At 36.6% G+C, this 23,285-nt stretch overlaps 1 protein-coding gene across 2 annotated transcripts in view; it reads left to right on the top strand.

The window, feature by feature from the left end:
* The window catches only part of LOC117411341 (cAMP and cAMP-inhibited cGMP 3',5'-cyclic phosphodiesterase 10A-like), a 97,857-nt gene that overhangs the window by 20,526 nt on the left and 54,046 nt on the right, over nt 1-23,285 (top strand). The window contains exon 1 of one of the 2 annotated variants that reach the window (XM_034018704.3): nt 6,591-7,405. The exons of the other annotated variant lie outside the window; for it this stretch is intronic. Coding sequence (XP_033874595.3) covers nt 7,342-7,405 — 64 coding nt within the window. The 5' untranslated portion in view covers nt 6,591-7,341. Of the gene's footprint in view, nt 1-6,590; nt 7,406-23,285 lie in introns of those variants that run through there. 2 annotated transcript variants of the gene reach the window in all.

Raw genomic sequence — 23,285 nt, 5'->3', positions numbered from 1 at the left:
GCTCCACATAGTTTTCAGGCTTGTGATTGCCCAGGAAGCCCCGAACCACTGCGACAAAGCTGTTCCAAGCCGCTTTCTCCTTACTAGTGAGCTTCTTGGGGAATTCATTGCACTCCAGGATCTTCTTTATCTGTGGTCCGACGAAGACACCGGCTTTGACCTTTGCCTCAGACAGCTTAGGGAAGAAGTCTTGAAGGTACTTGAAGGCTGCCGACTCCTTATCTAGAGCTCTGACAAATTGTTTCATAAGGCCCAATTTGATGTGCAGTGGTGGCATCAGCACCTTCCGGGGGTCCACCAGTGGCTCCCACTTGACGTTGTTCCTCCCCACAGAGAACTCGGTCCGCTGTGGCCAGTCCCGCCTGTGGTAGTGCGCCTTGGTGTCCCTGCTGTCCCAAAGGCAAAGATAGCAGGGAAACTTGGTAAAACCGCCGTGGAGACCCATCAGGAATGCCACCATTGAAGCTTCTTGATGCCATCTCAGAAAAATGCAGATATGTATCCACTTAGGCAGCTGGAACTAAACTGAACTGGTGGGCTTAAGGCCCCTGTATTTATACTACTATTTATATTACTGTAAAGTTCTAGAAAGTTCTAGAAGTTACTCCAAGTTTACTCAGCACTGAATCTATCTGGAATGTTCTGGAAAATAGGTAAATTTCAAAATATCACTGTCCTGGTCACAAAAGCAAAGTTTGTGGGGAATAATAGCCATTTTCTATACTTTTGAGGCATAAGCAATTAGGAAATAACACTTACTACCCAGGAACCAAAAAAAAAAAAAAAATTGTTACACGGTGTAATGCATGACAGTTATGTTTACAGAATTATATTCCTAGCCATAGACACTTGTTAAATTTGCAGATGACACAAAAATAGTGGCAAACACTGTTGCAGCAGCAAAGGTCATTCAAAATGATCTAGACAGCATTCAGAACTGGGAAGACACGTGGCAAATGACATTTAATAGAGAAAATTGAAATTGAAGGAATCTATGAAAAAGACATAGAAGTTTATGTTGACTCAGAAATGTCTTCATCTAGACAATGTGGGGAAGCTGTAAAAAAGGCCAACAAAATGCTCGGATATATAGTGAAAAGTGTTGAATTTAAATCAAGGAAAGTAATGTTAAAACTTTACAATGCATTAGTAAGACCTCATCTAGAATATTGTGTTCAGTTCTGGTCACTTCGTTACAAAAAGGATATTGCTGCTCTAGAAAAAGTGCAAAGAAGAGTGACCAGAATTATTCCAGGTTTAAAAGGCATGTCATATGCAGACAGGCTAAAGAATTGAATCTATTCAGTCTTGAACAAAGATGACAACGCGGTGATCTGATTCAAGCATTCAAAATTCTAAATGGTATTGACAATGTCGACCCAAGGGACTTTTTCGACCTGAAAAAAGAAACAAGGACCTGGGGTCACAAATGGAGATTAGATAAAGGGGCATTCAGAACAGAAAATAGGAGGCACCTTTTTACACAGAGAATTGTGAGGGTCTGGAACCAACTCCCCAGTAATGTTGAAGCTGACACCCTGGGATCCTTCAAGAAGCTGCTTGATGAGATTCTGGGATAAATAAGCTACTAACAACCAAATGAGCAAGACAGGCCGAATGGCCTCCTCTCATTTGTAAACTTTCTTATGTTCTTAAACACATTGGTGTTATCTGAATGGTAGTGTAAACACTGCAACATTAACTCCTAAACAATCAGCACACTTTTTTGATCCATGTGAAAAGATAAATTCTAATAGAACAAACACTAAATGTAATTTTTCATTAAACATTCTTTATTCACTCGAATATTGAACTAGGAGCAGGAGCCTACCATAAATAATAACTTTGTTTATGTTTTAGAAACTAGTAAAGGAAGATTTTATTCAACTGAAAATGCCTGGTTAATACCGTAGCCAACAGAACACACGTTCTTATACAGTATGGTTTCAGTGCGGCTGCTATCGTTTTAGTGCGGCTGCTATCGTTTTAGTGCGGCTGGATAATTCCATTGCGTTATTCTTTGCTAAATTGAATATGTAAGTGATAATAAATGCTCTCGTGTAATGTTGCAAAATGTAAAATGACTGTTTAGGTCTGCCAATATAAACACTCGTGCTTTGTATAATGTATAAAACCGCACAGAAACCCTTGGTGCGTTGATGGGTGTTCGGAGATCAAAGATGACATGTTTCTAATGAGACTGTGTGGGACCCAGAAGACGTCAATGAAACGTCAAAAATAATACAGGAAACACTTTGTATAAGTTGCCTGTGATAAAGACAGCCTTGCAGAAAATTCAGTCTTGTAATTAGAAACAAGTAGTGAACACACAAAGTATTTTCTTTTTTTTATTTTCTATTTTAGTTTGTGGTTAAGATTAATGATAATAACGATAATAACACTAACTCAATATCCTAGTCATTTAACACGTTATACTTCCAAAATGTAATTTTAGTTACATTTTGTCAAATTTTTCATTAAAAAGTTTATTCCTCTTTTTTTCTAGAGATTTCTAATCCCGTGATGATGTTGCTAGATACAGTAATATTTTAAAATGTACACACCCCGTATGAGACAGTTTAAGTATAAATAATAAAGTTTTATTTCCATGCATTTGATTTATTTGACTTAAATTGATTTCCATTACACGAGAGTAGATGTTAAAACGTCATGCTTTGAACTCGGCTCTCGCCAAGATAGTAATGGAAATCAATTATCGTATCTATAACAAAGACCATACAATATAAATAATATTGACATAAACGTCTTTTAGATAAATGGGATAAGCTATCGTTCAAGTAATAATAACATATAATAACAATAGTTCCGCACTAGGAAAACAAAAAATACATATTTTTGCTAGTAGTCTATTTCAATATAAATTGATTTTAATTTGTGAAAGTAAAGACAATAATAATAATTTTCATGTTAGAAAACATAACAACTCTGGAAAAATATCAGTAATCCTTTTTTGGGGTCTATTCGTTTCCCATAGTCGTTTATAATAAAATATGCTATTGAAAGAGTAATTTGTAATACAAATGGCCAAATAAAAATTAAGCACCATTTCTTTTAGTGTAGATATACATACAGTTACACAAATGTAGTCTACTGGCTGTTTAATTTTGTACTGGCTGGTCGTATCGTTTTGAAACATTTGTATAACTAAAATGCCGCTGAAAAAAAGAAGGTTAGACATATTTGTAAGATGACAAAACGCATTATTTAAAAAATAAAATAAAATAAAATGATGTGTCAGTTGTAAATGAGGTTATGTTTTTCACTCTAGGCAATAGGCTACACATTTAAATGAACGTGACCTTATAAGTTCAGTTTAAATCGCCTGTTTCGTTTCGGTATAATGTTGCATTATAATTGTGTGGGGGCTTTGGCAATTAAATGATGTAAAACACTATTACAAAATAATATAGCCCGAGAAAAACTGCAAATAAATTAGAACTCTGTTTACAAAAGCTTTAGCACTACAGAAATACAACTCGAATATGCAGTGGCTGATTGCAGTATGTTATCTCGCACTGAAGTAGCAACCCCTTCGCGTGCAGGCAGCTATCACAACAGGTTTGTTCAATTATAACTTACAGCAGGACATCATTGGTTGAGTAAGTACGGTCATTCGTAAAACAAAACAAAAAAAAAGTATCGTGGCATCAAAAGTAAAAGTTGTCTCTTGTCTGAATTAAATAAAAGTCTATTGCGCCCCTATTTTATGGAGGCGTCATAACTTTTGACTTTATCCAGGTGTCTGTCAGTGTGTGCTAATATGTGCAAAATGAGAATGTGAAACTAAACAAACGGAAATGATCCGTTCGGAATTGATTTATCATACAAGTATTGAATAATAATACAAACGCGTTTTTCTTTAGGAGCAAGCCGTGTACAGGGAATGTGTTTCTGTTGTCTTATGGGTAGAGTTAGGGAGATGAAGTAACCCAGTGAAATGCAAGAAAAATAAATTGATCATCGACTTCTATTCTCTGAATAAGTCGAGATGGGCTGTATTCCGTGCATATTCCCAAAGCTGTACGGGATGTGTATTCGTCAAACATACCGTACTATTATACTATTACTGTGCATGACATTTCTACATAATAATAATAATAATAATAATAATAATAATAATAATAATAATAATAATAATAATAATAATAATAATAATAATAATAAGTGAGAATAGATTATATCAAAATGGATTTGTATTGAAAGAATTAAAAAATGACATGCTTCCACAAAATACAAGAACAGGTTTGGTTAGAGGTAACCCAAAAATGCATAAAGAAAAAAAATACAATGCAAATGATTGTTAGCACAACTGATAATCCAACATATGCTACTGTGGAAATAGCTGAAAGGCAGCTGCAGCCACATGTTGAAAGCTTACCTAGCTATGTTAAAGATACAACACATTTTCTGAAAAGGATTAATAATATAAAGGTTAATCTTCCAGAGAATACCATTTTATTTTTACATGGATGTAAAATCCCTGTACCCCAGTGTTCCCAGGCATGAAACTTTAGAAGCATGTAAAGAGGCACTGGGAAACAGAGTAGATAAGAACATGATACCTACGGAAGAAATATCACATATGATCATGGAAATAGAAGTTACAAACCGAATTATGGCACAGCAATAGACTCAACATTAGGTATGCACTTTGCAGGCACGTATATGGGCAAATGGGAGGAAATGTCATTGAGTAAAGTAGAAAAGAAACCATTTGAATACGTCAGATATGTGGATGAAATGTTTGGAATATGGGCACATGAAAAATCTCTTGTACAGTTTCATAACTTTGCAAATTATATCCACCCTAAACATTTCAGTGGATTTAAGGTGGACACATTCTGAAACTGATTTCTTAGAAACCTTGGTTAAACTTGAAGGATCTATTAAAACAGATCTTTACTCAAAACCTACTGATATGCATCAGTACCTGCACATGACATCTGCACATCCTATCCATACAACAAGAGCCATTCCTAAAGGACTGGGTAGAAGGATAAAAAGAATCTGTTCTGATGAAAATCACTACAAAAAACTGAGAAAGGAATTAAAAATAAATTAAGAATAAATTAAGAAAGAGGGTATAAAGAACAAATTATTGAGAGAGAATTGAGAAAAGTTGACAAACTCAATAGGAATGAACCACGTGATTATAAGTAAAGGGGAGAGAGGGTTAAAATAATTACATATTCTAAATTATTACCCAACATTTCAAAAATAGTTTGGAAGCATTTACATATACTTCATAATTCAGAAAAAAATGAAAAAAATATTTCAGAAAGCACCGATCGTAGCTTTTAGAAAGGATGCAAATTTAGCTGACATTTTAGTCCACAGTAAACATAAATGGGTTACATAAGGGACACTGAAACCTGTAAAAGCACATGTAAGGTGTGTAAATACAGTGGTTAAGATAAAAGTGCAATTGCAAATAAAGAAAATAAATATTCAGTCTTAAAAAAAATCTGTCATGCAATGCTAGCAACCATAAAATGTAATAAAGTAAAATCTGTAGGAGAGACAGGTACATCATTATATAAAAGAATACAGAACCACCCATCAAATATAAGAAATAAGAAAGTAAATGAACCAATAGTTCGGCACTTTACAAGGAACAGACACACTATGGATGGCCTAAAGTTTGTGGTTTTAGAAAAAATAAAATTAGATAATGTACAGTATAGAAGAATAAAAGAAAATAAATGGATAAATAGACTAGATACCATGATGTCTGAAGCTTTAAATAGAAAGGAACAGTAGATCGTTACAGTTATAGTTAATGACATCACAAAGACGTTAGATTTAAAGAGAAATAAATGTGTGGTTACCATGGCGTCAAAAGCCTATCCACTGTTAGTTTTCAAACACACTTTCCCTTGACAAAGGTATGTTAAACAAACCGAAACGTTGGGAAGTTGGCTCTTTGAGCAAACACACACACACGCGCGCAAATCGCACAGGGTTAATTTGTTTTCCAGGAATAAAGTAAACTATTTGCTAAAAAGAAAATGTAAAAGAAAAACAATAATTTCAAAATTAATAAAAGTTAATTATTAGAAGGTATGATGCTTCCTACTACAAAGCACAGTAATTGACACGAAAGGGTTAGTGGTGCATATAGTTTCACAAAAGTTAAACCTGATTCGAGTTTTTTTTTTTTTAATAATATTTTAAAAAGTTGTACTGTTGGTGATCAGTACTATGATGTATTTAATTTTGAAAAAAATAAAAGAATACATACAGTTATACGTCACTGGGAGGTAGGCTACTGCTGCCCCAAGTTAGCACCTCTCTTGATCACGCACACCGGCTCTTGCTGACGTCAGAAATGCAGCAAGCCGTGTCTGCAGCCTCAGCCACTGTCAGGTCTTATTTATGCATGTAGTTATTTTACACTTTAGACCTTTGAGGGACTGCAGCATTAAAGTACTGCTCTTAACTTTGATGTAGACCGTGTGTTTTATTTTTGTTAAGGATAATTTGAGGCCGATGCTTGGCAACAGTTTGCACTTCACCAGTGGGCGTTTTCTGAGTGCATGGGGCGTGGGACGATGCAGTCTTTTTGGATGCACACAAAACAAACAAACAAACTAACTAAAAAAACAACAACAAATTAAGCAACACATCAGAACGTTGTTTATTGTAATTAACACGTAACAGTCGCGTTCACTGTAAGAATGTTTTGTGTTTGTTTGTTACTGCTGTTTAAAACACCAAGGATTATTGCTGGCTCGTTTTGTCCTCCCCTTTTTTCCATCCTTTCTCATATAATTCCTTTCTCGATGTATCTCAAACGTCCTGCCTCAATGCTGTAAAGAAGGGAGGCTGTCCAACCCAGAAAAATTACTCTCATCACGCCCCCAAGCCCCCTGACTGCAAGGAAACAGCACAGATGCAGAATAACATCCACATTTACAGCAGCTTGTCTCTGGAAAGCGGTTTTGAATGCAGCTCCCTTCGAACTCCCAGTGACAACAACAGCCAAGGAAGAACCTCCGTCCCCGCAAGATCTGCGGAAGCTCCTTGTTTTTCTCCATCTGTGTACTCCTCCTTTTCTCGCTCGCCGTCTTCAAACAGAATCGCTGGACTGCAACACGGACGAGTGGAAACGGCGCTCACAGCAACCCTTCTGCTAGCGCCAGCTGCTTTTACCAGCAGCCTCCACAACTCATTCCATTCAAGGATTTCTGCCGTCGCCGCACTACCACTGGTCGAATCGTGTTTTTAAGCAGCAGGAATTATTCTTACAGCAGGAATTCTAACAGAACAACAGGCTCGTTTTCCCCGTCTCCTCTAAACCCTTTTCTCCTGGACTCAGACATGGGTGATGGACCTGCTACAGCAAGCTGCTTTAGAAGGTTTACGGACTGCTTTCTTGCTGCAAGTAGGTGTTTCCTATTTATAAACAAAACTTTTTTTTTTTTTTTAAATGTGGACTAAATGTCTAGCTTTTTTTTTTTTTTTTTTTTTTTTTAAGCTATAGCTGTTGAATGAAACCATCACATTTATATAACTCTTAGATTTGTTTTTGTATTCAAATATATACAGTAGTTTTAAAACTTGCTGTCAGATGCTACTGGTATCTTGCAGGCAGGTAGGTATTCTTATGTGATGGGTAAATTCTGAAGGTCTTACCCACCCCTGAATCATTTTATAATACATTTGTTCTCTGTGTACAGAAGATCACTTTGGTTTCATAGGGCTACGCATAGTTTTGTACAATTTGGCCACTAGGCATTCACAGTTAAAAGTTCTCATTTTAAATAGGACCAGTGTGTATCTGTTTTATGACATGCACACCAACGACTCTGGATGTGGACACATTTGACGTTACAGAAAACTAGCCCACATTTAAAGATGCAGTGTGCTTTTTCTACTGTGCTGTCCTTTTGGGTAGGGCGTTTGCGGCTTTTCTTTTTGCGTGGCGTGCTGTTTTTCTTTTTTGTTACCGTTAACACGCACGCACGCACACACACACACCCACCCACACCTTTATTGTATTATGTAATCTGTGTCCCAGTGTATATATCAATTGCAGCATGCAATAACATTCACATTTTGGCATCAAAACGTGTTCTGTAGGGTAGTCGTGCATGTTGGACTCATATGAGTCTCATTGGCAGAAGCTGTAATGTGATATACTATATAAGTGCATTCGCTTTGCAGGCTACTGAAGAGGTGGTGAAATATTTAATAGAGCACATTAACAACTCACTTTTCTATTGGCTTTCAATGGGATACCTATAATAATTCATACCCTCTCCATACAGTGGGGAGCATACCAACCCATGTTGTTCTGTACCCCACAATGCAAGCAACTATTTATTAGGGCAACTATTTTGTTGTATACAAAAAAAAAGCCAAATGACGCAAAACTTGAGTTTGATGCTTATCTGTTGACGCCACTAGTTGCAAGACTTTGATTGCGATAGCATGTAGCTGTACTCTGTGCTCGAAGCTCAAATCGTGGGGTTGGTGTGGTGTGCATGTAATAGAAGAGTTGTGTGAGTCTTGCCCCACACAGTGAGAATGTCCCGAAGTTTGCAAAATCGCCCATTTTCTTGATCTTTGACATCATTTTTCGGCATGTGGGGATGACCCAGACAAATAACATTGGTATCATTTTCAAGCTTGTTTCAAGGGCATTCCAACATTAACAGACTCAAGACATGAATGTATTTGCATTGTTTTTTTACTGTTGTATTTAATGTACTATGCCCTGTATTTCACTGTATTTAATGTATTATGCATTGTTCCTCACTGTCTTGTAAAGCTCTTTGTGATGGTGGTCCACTATGAAAGGTGCTATAAAATAAATATTGATTGATTGATTGATTGATTAGTGTAAGCCTGCAACCTCCCTCTGGTCCAGGTGGAATGACCCTTAACCCATTACAGATATATCTCTTCATTTCAGTGAATTAGGTTTTTCAGCAGTATCACTGCTTTCTAGAAAGAAAATCAAACCTGCTTTTGAGTTGGAGGTAACGTGTTAATGTTTCTGCCTAGTGCAAGCAAAACAACCTTTTTACACCTTGCTCCACAATTTACTTTGCATATTATATTTTAAGCTGAAAGCACTCGCAGTCGCAGCTTATCGGATCTGTGCTGGGAAACGTCATTTTTTAACCCATGAGAAACACTCAGATTTCTTAACTGGGAGAGCAATACATTGTTACAGAAACTTGCAAAAGTTCTAATTTTATACAAGCATATTTGTCCACAGTATTCATATTACTTCTTATTGGTGCCTGCCCTTCCCCCTGGGCCGCCATGCTAAACAAGGTACTTGAATGGCTTTTTCAGTGAATAAAATGTTTAAATAAATAAATAACTTTATATTAACACTTTCAGTATTAAAATAACATTTAGTGACTTGATGTTCTGAACAGGAAGCCAGAAACATTATTCAGGGATAATGTCTTTTGTTTTAGTGGTGCTTACAAGAGTTTGAATTATTTAAACTGATTTTCTTTCCTAAAGAAATATATAACCAGAGTACTCACTTAATTGTATTTTAATTGAACAGTACTTGATAACCAGTACCTCAATAAGAAACATTCAACTTCAAATATGCGCTTTGTTGTTTTTTTATCGTTTTGGTTTTCATTTCTCAACAACGTTGAAGTTTTTTCCAATGTGAGTTGTGGTTTTTTTTTTTTTCCCCAAAGACTGATATTCCCAGACTCCTGTTTCACATTCGGCTCCTATTACTCAGTCCAAACAATGAAAACAAACAATTTGACTTGTGAGCTCTAAAAAGTATTTGGAACTTTGTTGTCCCTGGTTTTGAAGCAAGTGCAAAGTTTCCAACAATTTGTTTCTACAAGGAAAAAACAGTATACATTTTCTTGTTATTGTTTTGAGTTGTTCTTTGCTAGTTTTATATTTTTCATTCTATTTTTTTCCCCATGTAGTTCAGTACCATGCACAGCATATTGGATGCTCATGGATACCCTGAATTGTCCACTCTGGAGACGCTCATCTCTATTTAAACGCAGAGCAGTGCAAACAGTGTTTTTGTGAGGTTCCACACCTTGCCTGCCCTCGTCTGGGCAGGGCACCAGTAAAGTTCCATGCCAATCAGGCCTTGGCTGTTTGTGAAAGTGCTGTAATTTGAACGCTACTGAAGGCTGATGTCGTTTTATGTTTTTTTTTTTTTTTTGGGGGGGGGGGGGGGCATTCCAGTTCAAGTTGGCCGAATTCTTGAGAGCTTTTTCATCCCTTTTTGGTAAGTCACTGACGTAAGGCATCGAGTGACACAGCTTGAGCTGGAATGTCCTTTTGTGATTGTCAGACCCATGGCTGGACTGCCAATGCAGACTTGCACGTTTACAAGGCAATTGCCCACAATTTTCTTCCTTTTCTTCCATTGGCCAGCTCCAGTTTTTAAGGATCACAAAATAGCTACAGAAGTACCAGCCTATTAGTCCAACATGCAGAAAATGTATTTTGCTTTTAGAGCTTCCTCAAACTGGAATTTGTACAGGAGGCACAGAGACTCAATGGGCCATATTTTAAGAGTTTACTTCAATTTTTAACTCCTATTTTTTGAAAGGCAATATATATATATATTACAATAAATTACGATATATTACGATAAATTACGAGACCGAAGATCAAGTAATTTATAAACTGTCACAGAAACCCGAGATGGAAATTGTTTTCCTGTAACTCACTGAAGAGGCCCATCTATTATTTTTTATAATACTGTACATGGATACCCTTCTGATGCTAATATTAAAGAAGACAAGGTTCAGCAGTACAGTTGGGTTTTTTAATTGATCATTAATGAACAGTTCTGTACTGTGGGTGTTGCCGAGTGATTGAAAACGAGACATTTATGATTTAATTGAAAGTGATGGTCTCGGAGTCGAATGGGTCAATGTTCAAGTATATTTTCCTCTAGAGGAATTATCACATTTTGATGTCACTACTGTGATGTTATGCCTTTTTTTCGAATGGCTCAGATGCAAATATAGCCTTCCTCCATGTGCGTGCGTGTGTGTGTGTGTGTGTGTGTGTGTGTGTATATAATATATAATGTTTTTTTTTCTGGAGATTTTGAGAAATCTGTGCTTTGACTACAGCATGGTGCGTTAGAGAGGACGTCATGTTACAGTACAACTCTGTTCTTGTTATATCTCAGTGTGAGATGATAAACTTGCTTTTGTTTTGTGCTAAACACAGGTTTTTTGCATTTTAGTTTGTGTTCCCTGAAATAAAGTGGCAGTACCTGCACACCAGTGACATTCTCTCTATCCACTATGTCTCAAAATGTACCCCTAAAAATGATTGCTGTCTAGTAATTAGATTAAAAATGGCATTGCGCATGAGTTAAAAAGTGCATACCATTGTATATACCCTTCAGATGTCACCATGACCTCAAGTGGGGAACGCAAGATGTGTTTCTGTGAAGAAAAAAAAAAGAAGAAGTAAAAACTAATTGTGCCATTTGTCCTCTTTTTTAAAAAAAGATTTGTGATGGTTTTAATATGACTAGTGACTTCAGTGTCAACCTAAACATGTTGGTTTGACACTTTTTGATTCTGACAAATTGTTGTACTGTGCCTTCCAAGTCATGTTTATTTAAACATTTTGTAAATATTTATAGATATTGAAAGTGGGCCATTTAAGGTCTGGAAAGGAGCGTCAGTCACATGCTTGTCCTTCTGTGCTTTTCCTTTCCTGGTTTAGTTTTATGACTTCATAAATTCATGCATTTAAATGGCTTGGACTTAGGTACCTTGAAACAGGTGTTGCCTTTCATTACACAAATACCTTTTCAAAATCTTCCTGTTGAATGTAATGACAAACAGCCAGCATACGGATACTCATTTTCACCAGTTCATTAAGTCTGGCGGCAGAGGTATAATTCACAAAGTGAAAACACAAGAGTGTTGTACAAAAACAGGAGCTTTGTAGCTCCCTCATGAAGATCTCAATCAGTGCAAAGCAGTTCAGTGAAAAAGGAAAAAACTGTCGAGTACATGTCTGTAATAGACAGGCATTACTCTAACAGGGATGAGAATAAGACACATTGCATAGCAGTTTGAGCCATTTCAGGTTTTACTTTTATCTGTTTGTGAGTGGCAAATTAGGCTTGCAGTTAAAACCTGGAATGGCTCACCTTGCTATGCAATGGGAGTCTTGTTTCCATCTCCTTCACACACACGTGCACACACGCACATACATTTTAAGAAAGTGTTTGCAGCCAGGGAAACTGAAACAAAAATTGTTAATCTGAATTGATATTAATATAACTATTAGTGCATTTCCACAGAACCATGTGCAATTAGACACTCATTTTAGAACATGTCTCTTTGTCTTAATTATTGTGTAACTATTGCTATATTTCAGATATTGTGCTTCATGCAACAAGATGTTGAAAGATTTAGCGTTTTAACTTTTTTTCATGTTCAGCGCTACAGTGTGAATATTCTATTTTTAGTGGCTCTGATTCTTGAATTTTCTTGCATACAATTAAATCCAATTCCAGAAAGGGTTGACATGCTGTTCCAAATTGCCAAGCAGATAAAGTAATTCAGCTGTTTTAATTTAGATTTAAACAAGTAGATTCTGTACCACAGTAGTAAAACTCCATAATCGTTGCATGCAGAGCACCCTTAATATCAGTTTACAATGCACTCCCTTCTCTGAAAAACACAGTGCCTGCGTTATTGCATATACTTTTATATGCAGGACCTGAATAATGTGGCGGGACTGACGTGGTTGTTTAACCACAGTGCCTTGGATGCTACAAGGTTGTGAGCATGTGTAAGCCCAGGATCTGTGGAAGGTTTCAGAACTTGGAGATGAATGTAGTTAAACGAAACCTATTTGCTAACTTACTGTAAATGGTAAGTACATCACAGATGTATTTCTCAAAATTATGCAGCATTCATGAATTACTTTTTTTTGTATTGTGCATTATTACCAACAGCTCTATTTTTGTAGTACAGTATTGGAAACATAAATGGGGGGGTGGTGGGGGATGCTGTAAAGAATGATTGCAGATTCGTAAAAATGACCTTAAAATGAGTGAACTTGCACAAGTGGGCTGTGTGCAATTTTTGACCATCACTTGAAGGCAAAATTATTATTGGATTTGATAGACCCTTGTCCTTTAAGCAAAAGTCTGTTGAAAAAAAAATCACCCTAACCTCAAAATATACCCTGTCTCTTCACCCTTGATTATGCTGGAAAGAGAATTCCAGAGCTGTGGAGCACAGCAGTTAAACATCCCAGCACCACTGCTCTTTATTAAAAAATCTAGCAACTACCAAAAGATTAGCATATTTCCTTTTACTTTGGAGACAGTGATGAAAAAGTGAAATTCGGGTCACTTTATTTAGTGTTTTCTTAGTGTTATTTGAACCTTGTGAAGTGGTGACACATAATGTAGCACACAGTCTTTAGATCTGGTGAAACTGAACAAGTCCATGGGTTCTGACCTGTGTTACCCCCTTCCTCTCCATCATCCTCCTTCATTGAGTTTTTTTCGCACTTCGGAATCCAATAGTGCTGAAACCCTCCAACAGATAAGATAAGAAACACATGGTCTGCAGCTTCTGGCTAGAGGGTGGGTTGGGGTGAATGTGGAGGTCCCAAGTGGTCCTGCTGACGCACACAGCACAGCTTCTGATGTCAGACAGCTTAAAAGTAGCACCTTGGCTGGTTGCCCTTGCCACTGTGCCAAGAAAGGTTTCCTTTGTTAGAGACAGAAGATTCCATTAAAAATAGTTTCGTTGCATTACTACTTCTCTATTTAAAAAGAAATCCAGAGAGAACTGCTTGGCCTTATTCTAAAAGAATGTGATTAAATAGTGCTTTTGGCTGATTTACTTTTGTTGCGACAGTACCCTGAAAACATGTAAACTATCCGTGCTGTATAGATAATCACTGGCAATTCTCGCGCTTTGCTGTAACATGGCACGAGGAACTACTGTTCCCCTCGATATGTTTGGTTCTGTTTTTTGTTTGCTTTATATTTGTTGTTGCTTTTGGTTCAAATATCCTGCTGATTTGGTTAAGAAATACTTGATGTATAACATTTAATGAAGGGTTAACCGCTAAAAAAAAAAAAAAAAATTCTCAGAGTTTAAGAATTCCTGTCTGGCGTTGGTTATAAATCAGGCTTTTCTGGGTTTAGCCCTGAAATCAGAACCCCAATGTATTTTACTTGTCTCCACAGTGTAAAATATAACATCACTTTTCTGTATTTACATGATTAATGATAGAAAATCTAATTAGAATTCAACTGTATACATGGATTGAAGTTTTCGGAAAACACAGGCTATTTTCGCATGCAAAGTACTGTAGTACCCTTACGATTTGAACAGACCGGACATTTTTCCTGCGATAGAACGGAGACCAATCCAATATAGTGCTTTATCAAAGTGTCAGGTCTTAAATTCAAATATTACTATCCTGTACCTCTATTCAGATTCCCCACAATGTGCAATCAGCCTTTCCAACAGCTCATCCTGTTCTATATTACCAGTTTCTTTTGCAGACATTCTTTTAAATTCTCACATCATTTTAAAGCTGGAAAACATGTGCTGATTCAGTATGGGCTATTAAAAAAAATACATACGGACTTTAACAAATGTATTACTTTATCCCTAACTAGACAAATGGCTGCATGCAGACTGACTACAGATTATTATTATTTTCTCTGATTTCTAAAACCACGTGCAGGAATGAAGGTCAGAGTTTGCACATGTGCAGTACGCTATCGGAATAAGTTTTCTGAAAAGTGTGTTTACATGACATACATTTTGTTAGTTTTCGGAATTTAATCGGAAATTTCTAGGTGCTGTTTTCCAAAAAACAACTTTCGGAATATTCCAATACATTTTCTGAAAACTGTGTTTACATGACTTTTGATATCGGAATTAGTTTTCCGAAAAATATTGGAATTCTTATGCTCATGTAAATGCACTGACTGACTCTGCAAAGAAATTACGTTACTTATATTTTAACATTAAAGTCTTAAACTCAGTGGACGTGTTAAAATTTCAGTATAAAGCTATACAGATAAATAATATAAGGAAATGCATTAATAAGTTATAAAACAGGTTTGTTTAATATTATAGGCACCTTTTTTTAGCGGTTGCCTCTGACAATGGTTCTAGTTGGATTTGTAGCTGGACTGTGTAGCTTCGGATTTTTCTTATTCTTACTGTGATTGGCTGCAAAGACAACAGGGCTAGCCAGAGATTGGATAATGTTTGTTAGGTTGGTTTTTCTTGTGTACAGTTTCCTAGTAACTGAAGACCTTGTATTCGGGGAGATGGAGTTGTTAGTGGAAGTTTTAAGGGAGACGGGAGGGGAGGCAGATGAGCTGTGCAGCAAAGTTGCTATACATATTTTTACACATACATTTAAATTTGGTATGTATTTCGGTTTTTTTAATTCATAAAAATGGCAGGTACGCAGATTATCTGGACCGCTGATTACAACATACAAATCCGATTGTTAAGGAGGTCAGGGGCAGACTCCAAACCAACTGGAACGTAATTCCACATGGCTGCCATAAAGCAAGGCCTGTTGACCTCTCGTCATTGATACATGTAAGACGCAATGGCTCTTGTCATGGTTATTGCAAAGGTTTAATAAATACACATATGCCCCTTCTAAACACGTTACTTGTTATAACATGACCCTTTGTTTTGTATTGAGATTCCATTTCAATACTCTGCATTTTGCTGTGCTCCAGGGCCTACAGTGGCCTACTTAAAGTTTAAAATTCCAGAGTGAAGAATCTCTTACTGAAACATGATGCATTTCACTGGTGCTTTAATGCAGACTACAGTATGGTCTAAAGAGTAACGGCAGCAAAGTGGTGTGTGTGTGTGTGTGTGTGTGTGTAGGACTGGCTTTCATTCAGAGTGTTGGTGTTGGTGTTGGTGGTGTTGTTGTTGTTGTTGTTGTTGTTGTTGTTGTTATTATTAAGGTGACAAGATTTACTGGGATAGTACAGAAATATTATGAATAACTTCCAACTTTCAAGCTACGGGGAAGCTCTAGGGTTTTTATTTTTACTTTGGCAATGTTTGCACCAATATCAGATTGAAAGTGAATGCAGAGACTCATGGTGATAGTGGAATCTTTTACTTTTAAAACCTTTTTGTTTTTATGAATAAATGATCTTATTGTCTTTGTAATTTTAATTTCTAATTTTTGAAGGCTAATTTCTTTGCTGATCTTGGCTGGTTTATTTTTTTGAGTTAACATTATAGACTGAGATGTGGATCAAGCTGCAATAAGATGGTGTCACTTCTTTACTTAATATAAGTGTCAGCATTAGCCTGTGTCAAATGCAGTTTTGAGACTGTCAGGAGACGCTTCCTCATTTTCATTGATTGATAGTGAAAAAAATATCATTGGTACTGAAAAACTGCATACACAAGGCAGGACATGTCATCGTACAATTAACACATTTTACAAGGTTCTTTTCTGTGATACCTGTCATCTTAAAAAAATATGTTAAAAATGACATTTGGAAATAAAACTATTTGGAGAAACTTTTGCTGAAGGAAAAACATAAAAAAACATTTTATCAGTGTGTTGTTTTTCTTCTGTTGAACTAATAGCAGTGATAAAGTAAAATACCTTATTTAGCTAAAACACTTATGCAACAGATAGCATTAATCTTAAATATGAGTACTCCATTGTCTCTATTTTTTTCTTAAACTTTGCAGCATAAAATGTACTGCTTCTATAATACATTTAGCACAGGCATAAAAATAAGGGGTCACCAAATTAAATAGAGATGTATCCTGCTTCTAAGGCAGCTTATTTAGATATTTTATTAAAAGGTTAAATTAAATGAGGTTGTGATTCTTTTTTTGTTGTTGTTTGTTTTATTGTTTTAAACTATTTGTATCATATACAGTACTCAACTATCAATGTAAATATATTTTTTAAAGAAATTAAATGGGCACCTGGAGACCTGAGATGATTGGATTTCATTATTGCTTAAACATAAAATGTATACTGAAAAGAAATACAAAAAATATTCTAAAACTTTTAAAACATTTTTACAACATGAGTTTCACAAATGTGAAAATATAGACTTATTTCAATAGAAAATACATTTGTGAATACTTGTGTCACAGTTCATAGCCCCTGTGTTGTAAAATGTGACATTCAAGTCATTGTTGCGATGGGCTATTTTGATGCACAAAGTGTTCACCCATGACAAGCTTCAGTGCACTGCGTTGTATGTATGAGCCGTTGTTGTTACACTAGTAGTCTAACCTCTTCACGCATCGAGAGTGATGATTCAGACGACATCCGCCAGTTCGTTTAAGCAACAGTCAGTGGATAAACCCACCCCAGTTCTGTGATTGGTTGCAGATATGACTGTTCAGTAATTGTCCAGATTTGCATGGCACAGTATAGTCCCTTTTTAATGTTACTGGTCGTTCAACCTTCCTTTTTGTCACATCATTATCATTGTACTGTAATAAGTTAGATATGGTAGCAACACAGCAGCCTGCATGAAAATACAATATTCTGTTTCCAGCGCAACGATGCTCTGGGAAAGAAAATGGGACGAAATGATGGTCCCAAGAAAAGTTCTGGGGAGGGACCAGTGTTCCAAAAGTGGGACTGTCCCATCTAAAACGGAACGTCTGGTCACTATTATTATTATTATTATTATTATTATTATTGCATCTCTCTTTTAACTATGTGGATAGAAATCTGGAACGACTCCATTGATATGTTTGTTGGCGGTTTGACCTTATTTACACATGTCAAACACATGGCTCTTGGTAAATGCGTGTCCATTTCCAACATCTGCCCACTGCCAGCAAATCGTCCTTTTCAAACCAGTGGCAAATACTGTACCAGTCAGTATTTGAACCATTTGTCACCCACAGCCCTTTATGTACCTGGTCGCTAGACTGCTCAAATATCTGCAGTTTATTGTCAACATCTTTGTGAAACTGTATCAGTATTGTTGTATTCACAGCAGCAGTGTGTGTGTTATAATGTTAAAAGCCAGTTCGTCCAGCATTTCCAACCTACAGTGTTTGACATCAGCTTAGTAATGGGAGATCCAGAATGTGCTGCCAATGACTGTTTGCCAAAGTCAACAGTTAATGCCTGCATTTTTCAGGGGAGTAGGCAAAAGTTTTTTTTTTTTTTGGTTTTTTTTTTACAAACAAAACGACAAATGGAATGAATCACAGCCTGTCGGCTACATAAAAGTCTTGCTCAATAGATGTATTTGTTCTCGGCCAAGTTGGCACACACAATTGGTGGAAGAGGACTTCAGGGTCACTGAATCATTCCCCCAGTGTTTGAACTGAATGGGGCTGAATGTGAACTGCTTTTTGTTCAGCGGCGAATACATTAACATTAAACTGAACGAAAAATAAATACATTAATTCACTAATTTCAAAGCTTTAAAAATCTTCAGCCACTAACAGGGTGTGCAGTGGCTAAAGGTCTCATGCAGTAAGTGTGGTAAGTGCTTTGTGTAATTGCTTTTGTGCTTTGTGGTGTATTTACCAAACTAAATTGAACAAAGCTTGTTTAAGAATTAAAAGTGGGCATTCGTCCAAACACTATCTAACAAGGCTACAGATAACCATGGAAGTGATTCTACTATGCAGAGATTGCTTCAAGTCTCAAGGTTAAGACTTGAGTAAAATAAGAAATTGCTTTAAATGAATGTCAAACCCACAAGGGTACTATTTTATGGAACTCTTAAGTTCACACAAACTTGGTCATGGGTCAGCTTTTTTAACATATATGGAATAAACTGAAATAGAAAAGCATGGGTGTTGAATGAATAATGAACTCTCAACATTTTATGGAATTGTCTCCTCTGGGAATGTGTAACCTTGGCAACATCCAAAGAGGATAATGCAATATGAGGTCAAAACCACAGATTATACTGTATAGACTCACCAACAAGGCCATCTCAGAACTGACAAAGGAAACTGAATGTGTGCTAAATATTTTTTTGTGCTTATTTTGCAACGAAGAAACAATTACACTATTACAGCGGAACTACTGCATCTGAAACACATAAATGAATAAAACCTAGACAATGGCCCTCAGAAGCACTCATTATGACTACAGACAGTAAAAAGTATTGATGAGGAATGACACAAAGAGCGGAATCATGATACTGTTGTCATCTGACTACTTTGGTGTCCTCAAAGCCTGCCTTTGGCCATTAATATTGCATTACCTTGCATGCTTCTAATTCATGCTTAATTTGTGTTTCAACCAGGCTGTTACACGTTTTCTCACCACATATAACAGATCTCTAACAAATGTAGAATATTTGTGTAGCATTTATTATAGTTTGTGGTTTTTAAATGCACTGTAAATGCGTGGATTTAGAAATGGTAATTTAGTAATTTTTTAAAATTTGTATTCACTGTATTGAACGTAAATTCTTACAGTTTAGCCTCTTATATGATGTTAAAAGCCATGCGAAATGCATGGCTTTCTATGCTTTTGGAACTGGAATGTGTCTGAAATGAAAACGTTAGCACACATAGGGCTAAATTATTCCAATTCGTCATAAGCACACTTTTTTTTCAGAAAGGAGATACTTACTCAATAAAGTTATGAAACCAGAAATAAACAACTAAGACTTTTAATTCAGGTGCTTGAATGAAATATTAAGTGGTTTATTATTTGTTTTAGACATTTAATTGGTCCTCTTTATATATATATATATATATATATATATATATATATATATATATATATATATATATACACACAGTGCCTTGCAAGTATTCACCCCCCTTGCTTGGACTTTTCCATATTTTGTAGTGTTACAACCTGGAATTAAAATGGATTTAATTAGGATTTTTTGTCACTGATCTACACAAAACAGTCCATAATGTCGAAGTGCAGAATAAAATCTACATATTTTTTATTTACAAATAAAAAACTGAAAAGTCTTGATTGCATAAGTATTCACCCCCTTTGCTGTGACACCCCTAAATAAGCTCTGGTGCAACCAATTGCCTTCAGAAGTCACATAATTAGTTGAATGGAGTCCACCTGTGTGCAATTAAAGTGTCACATGATCTCAGATTAAATACTCCTGCTTCTGGAAGGCCCCAGAGTTTGTTAGAGAGCATATCTAAACAAACAGCATCATGAAGACCAAGGAGCTATCAAAACAAGTCCAGGATAAAGTTCTGGAGAAGCACCAATCAGGGTTGGGTTATAAAAAAATATCCCAAACTTTGAACATCCCCCGGAGCACCGTTAAATCCATTATTAAAAAATGGAAAGAATATGGCACAACCGCGACTCTGCCTAGAGAAGGCCGTCCACCAAAACTCAGTGACCAGGTAAGGAGGGCATTAGTCAGAGAAGCAACCAAGAGGCCAATGGTAACTCTGAAGGAGCTGGAGAGATCCACAGCTGAGATGGGAGAAACCGTCCATGGGACAACTATAACCCGGACGCTCCACAAAGCTGGGCTTTATGGAAGAGTGGCGAGAAAAAAGCCATTGCTGAAAAAAACCCATATCAAATCCCGTTTGGATTTTTGCAAAAGGCATGTGGGAGACACAGCAAACATGTGGAAAAAGGTTCTCTGGTCTGATGAGACCAAAATTGAACTTTTTGGCCTTAGCGCAAAACGCTATGTGTGGCGCAAAGCCAACACTGCTCATCACCCTGAGAACACCATCCCCACGGTGAAGCACGGTGGTGGCAGCATCATGTTATGGGGATGCTTTTCATCGGCAGGGACTGGGAAACTGGTCAAGATTGAGGGCAAGATGGATGGAGCTAAATACAGGGAAATTCTAGAGGAAAATCTGTTTCAGTCTTGACAGAGATTGAGCAATTTTGCCAAGAAGAATGGGCAAAAATTGCAGGATCCAGATGTGCAAAGCTGGTAGAGACTTACCCAAAAAGACTCACAGCTGTAATTGCTGCCAAAGGTGCTTCTACCAAGTATTGACTCAGGGGGGTGAATACTTATGCAACCAACACATGTCTTTTTTTTTGTTTAATTAACTTTTGTGTCACAATAAAAAATATTTTGCACCTTCAAAGTGTTAAGTATGTTGTGTAAATCAAATGGTAAAAATCCCAATTAAATCCATTTTAATTCCAGGTTGTAACACTACAAAATGTGAAAAAGTCCAAGGCGGGTGAATACAGTCCAAGGCACTGTATATATAAAGAGAAACGTATAAAGACTTCTAGAACGGTCTGTGAAAGAATCTTCCGAAGTTTCTTTCAGTACTACAGATTATTCTACCCTCTACCATTGCTTTATAGTTAATGATAGAATGTAATGAGGATAAAGAATAACACTCCTACTTCAGTGCTACCCACAGTGCTTTGGCTTTACCTACGGTTATGGGCATGGTTAACAGCACAAGTAATTCAGCTGTGACTTGGCTTGGCAAAGCATGGAACCACATTTACTATGCAATCCCTCTATTCTTGTTTCAGCTGATTTGCACATTTTATTTCATTTAAGCATATTCAACATGTGTACTCTTTTGCAGTCCTGATTGTGTATTTTTGTAATTTCTGGAATCATTTGAGGTTTTAAAAGTAATTTGCGAGATTTCCTTCCTTGGCTTTTTATTAAGAATGTCCAAACCTTCTCTTCTCTATTACCCACATATTGAATATAAAAATGGAAAAAATATTGAATCAAAATGCTGATTAAATCTATACTCTATCATCAGCTATTGATATTCCCTGTAATTTGTAGTAAAGAATGTTAAAACCAAATTGGATGTGCAGATCTCTGCAAACATATGAAAAGCTCTGTATTAGCGGGTGTTGTAATCAGGATGATCGTGTTTCTGGAGGACGTCTCTATGTGTAACACAACGGATGGCGCGTGATCCTCCAAGTTCAAACAAGTATATTTTACTAGTACAAAGGCACTGTATTTATGTATTTCAAACATACATTATTTTTTGTGACTAATGGTGGTTTGCGATACATGTACATAGTATATGGCAACATAGATATTCAATAAACATTCTTTTGCACAATATTGTAACAGAACTACAACGAGGATGACTTATTGACATTGCAGAGGGTACACACTACCTGCAGATGGCTTCTAATACTATGAATACAACACATACAAAGCATTCCCTTGTGCCAGCAACTGGATTTAAAAGCTACTTCAAACTTTTTTTCAAACCAAATCCATCCCTTTCCTTCCTGTTTTGTGTTGTCAAGAGGGTCTGAAGCAGCAAATCAAGCAGTTGCTATGGAAACGTGTTATGATTTAAATATACTGCTTGAGCCTGAGCCCCCTGTTTAAAAACTACAGGGCTAGATCAACTAAATGGGTGTGTGAAGTGGTCAGAGAGAGCATCATTCAGGGCTTAACTAGTGTGAATCAAGAATCCTTCATTACATAGCCGTTGGTTAAATAAAGTACTGTATCTCCTCTAAAACAGAATTTAGGGACTGGAATATATGTGGAACAACATGAAGGCCAGGACTTCATGGTGCCATTACTTCTGAGATTTTGGAAATAAACTATTTGAAATATAACTAGGGTTAAGAAAATGAATGTTGTTCAACACCTTTTAATAAATGGCTTGTCAAACATTTGCATGACTTCTTTACGTTTTTGAATCACTGCTGTGCCCCTGCTCTGTGTTCTGTACATGAGTACCCTGGAACAATGTGTTTCTTCTCATGGCAGTATCTAAATGTTTACTTGCTTGTAACTGAAGTAAGATACTTTGCAGACCTATAGATGAAAGTGCTGTATACAGTAGAGCCGTGCCTGTTTGGAAATCTGTGCGTGTGAAAGAGTTCCTGTAGAAGAGTTCAGGATCATTGCTGTGCTGGATGTTGTGTGCCAGGCATACAGAGTCTCGAAACTGCCGGGTACACCATCGCTGCAATGCCAAACACCAGACATATAAAACGCCTTTCACTACACAAACCACTCACTACCCTGCAGAGTTTACATGGAACCACTGCGCCCTGTTAGCTAAGCCTTGAGTTATTTAATATATATTGTACTATATATACAATTTGATCTGTTTTGTTGGATATTCCAAAGTTCTGTATATTATGTTTGCATGCAAATTAATCAGAACAGTTTTTAATAAAAGGGTTGTTAATAATCTTAAAAGGGTATACCATTACACTTATCTACAGGGGTCTAAAAGAGGCAGTGATTCTTGAGGAATCAGACTTTCATATTCCAGTATTAAACACATGCCTCTTGCAAATGGTATAGCGAAGTCCCCTTAGTTAGGGGTTTAACGACCCTT

This window comes from Acipenser ruthenus, chromosome 6 (genome assembly GCF_902713425.1).
Source record: "Acipenser ruthenus chromosome 6, fAciRut3.2 maternal haplotype, whole genome shotgun sequence".
In the NCBI taxonomy this organism is placed as follows: Eukaryota; Metazoa; Chordata; class Actinopteri; order Acipenseriformes; family Acipenseridae; genus Acipenser; species Acipenser ruthenus.
This window is presented reverse-complemented; position numbering and strand designations above follow the sequence as displayed.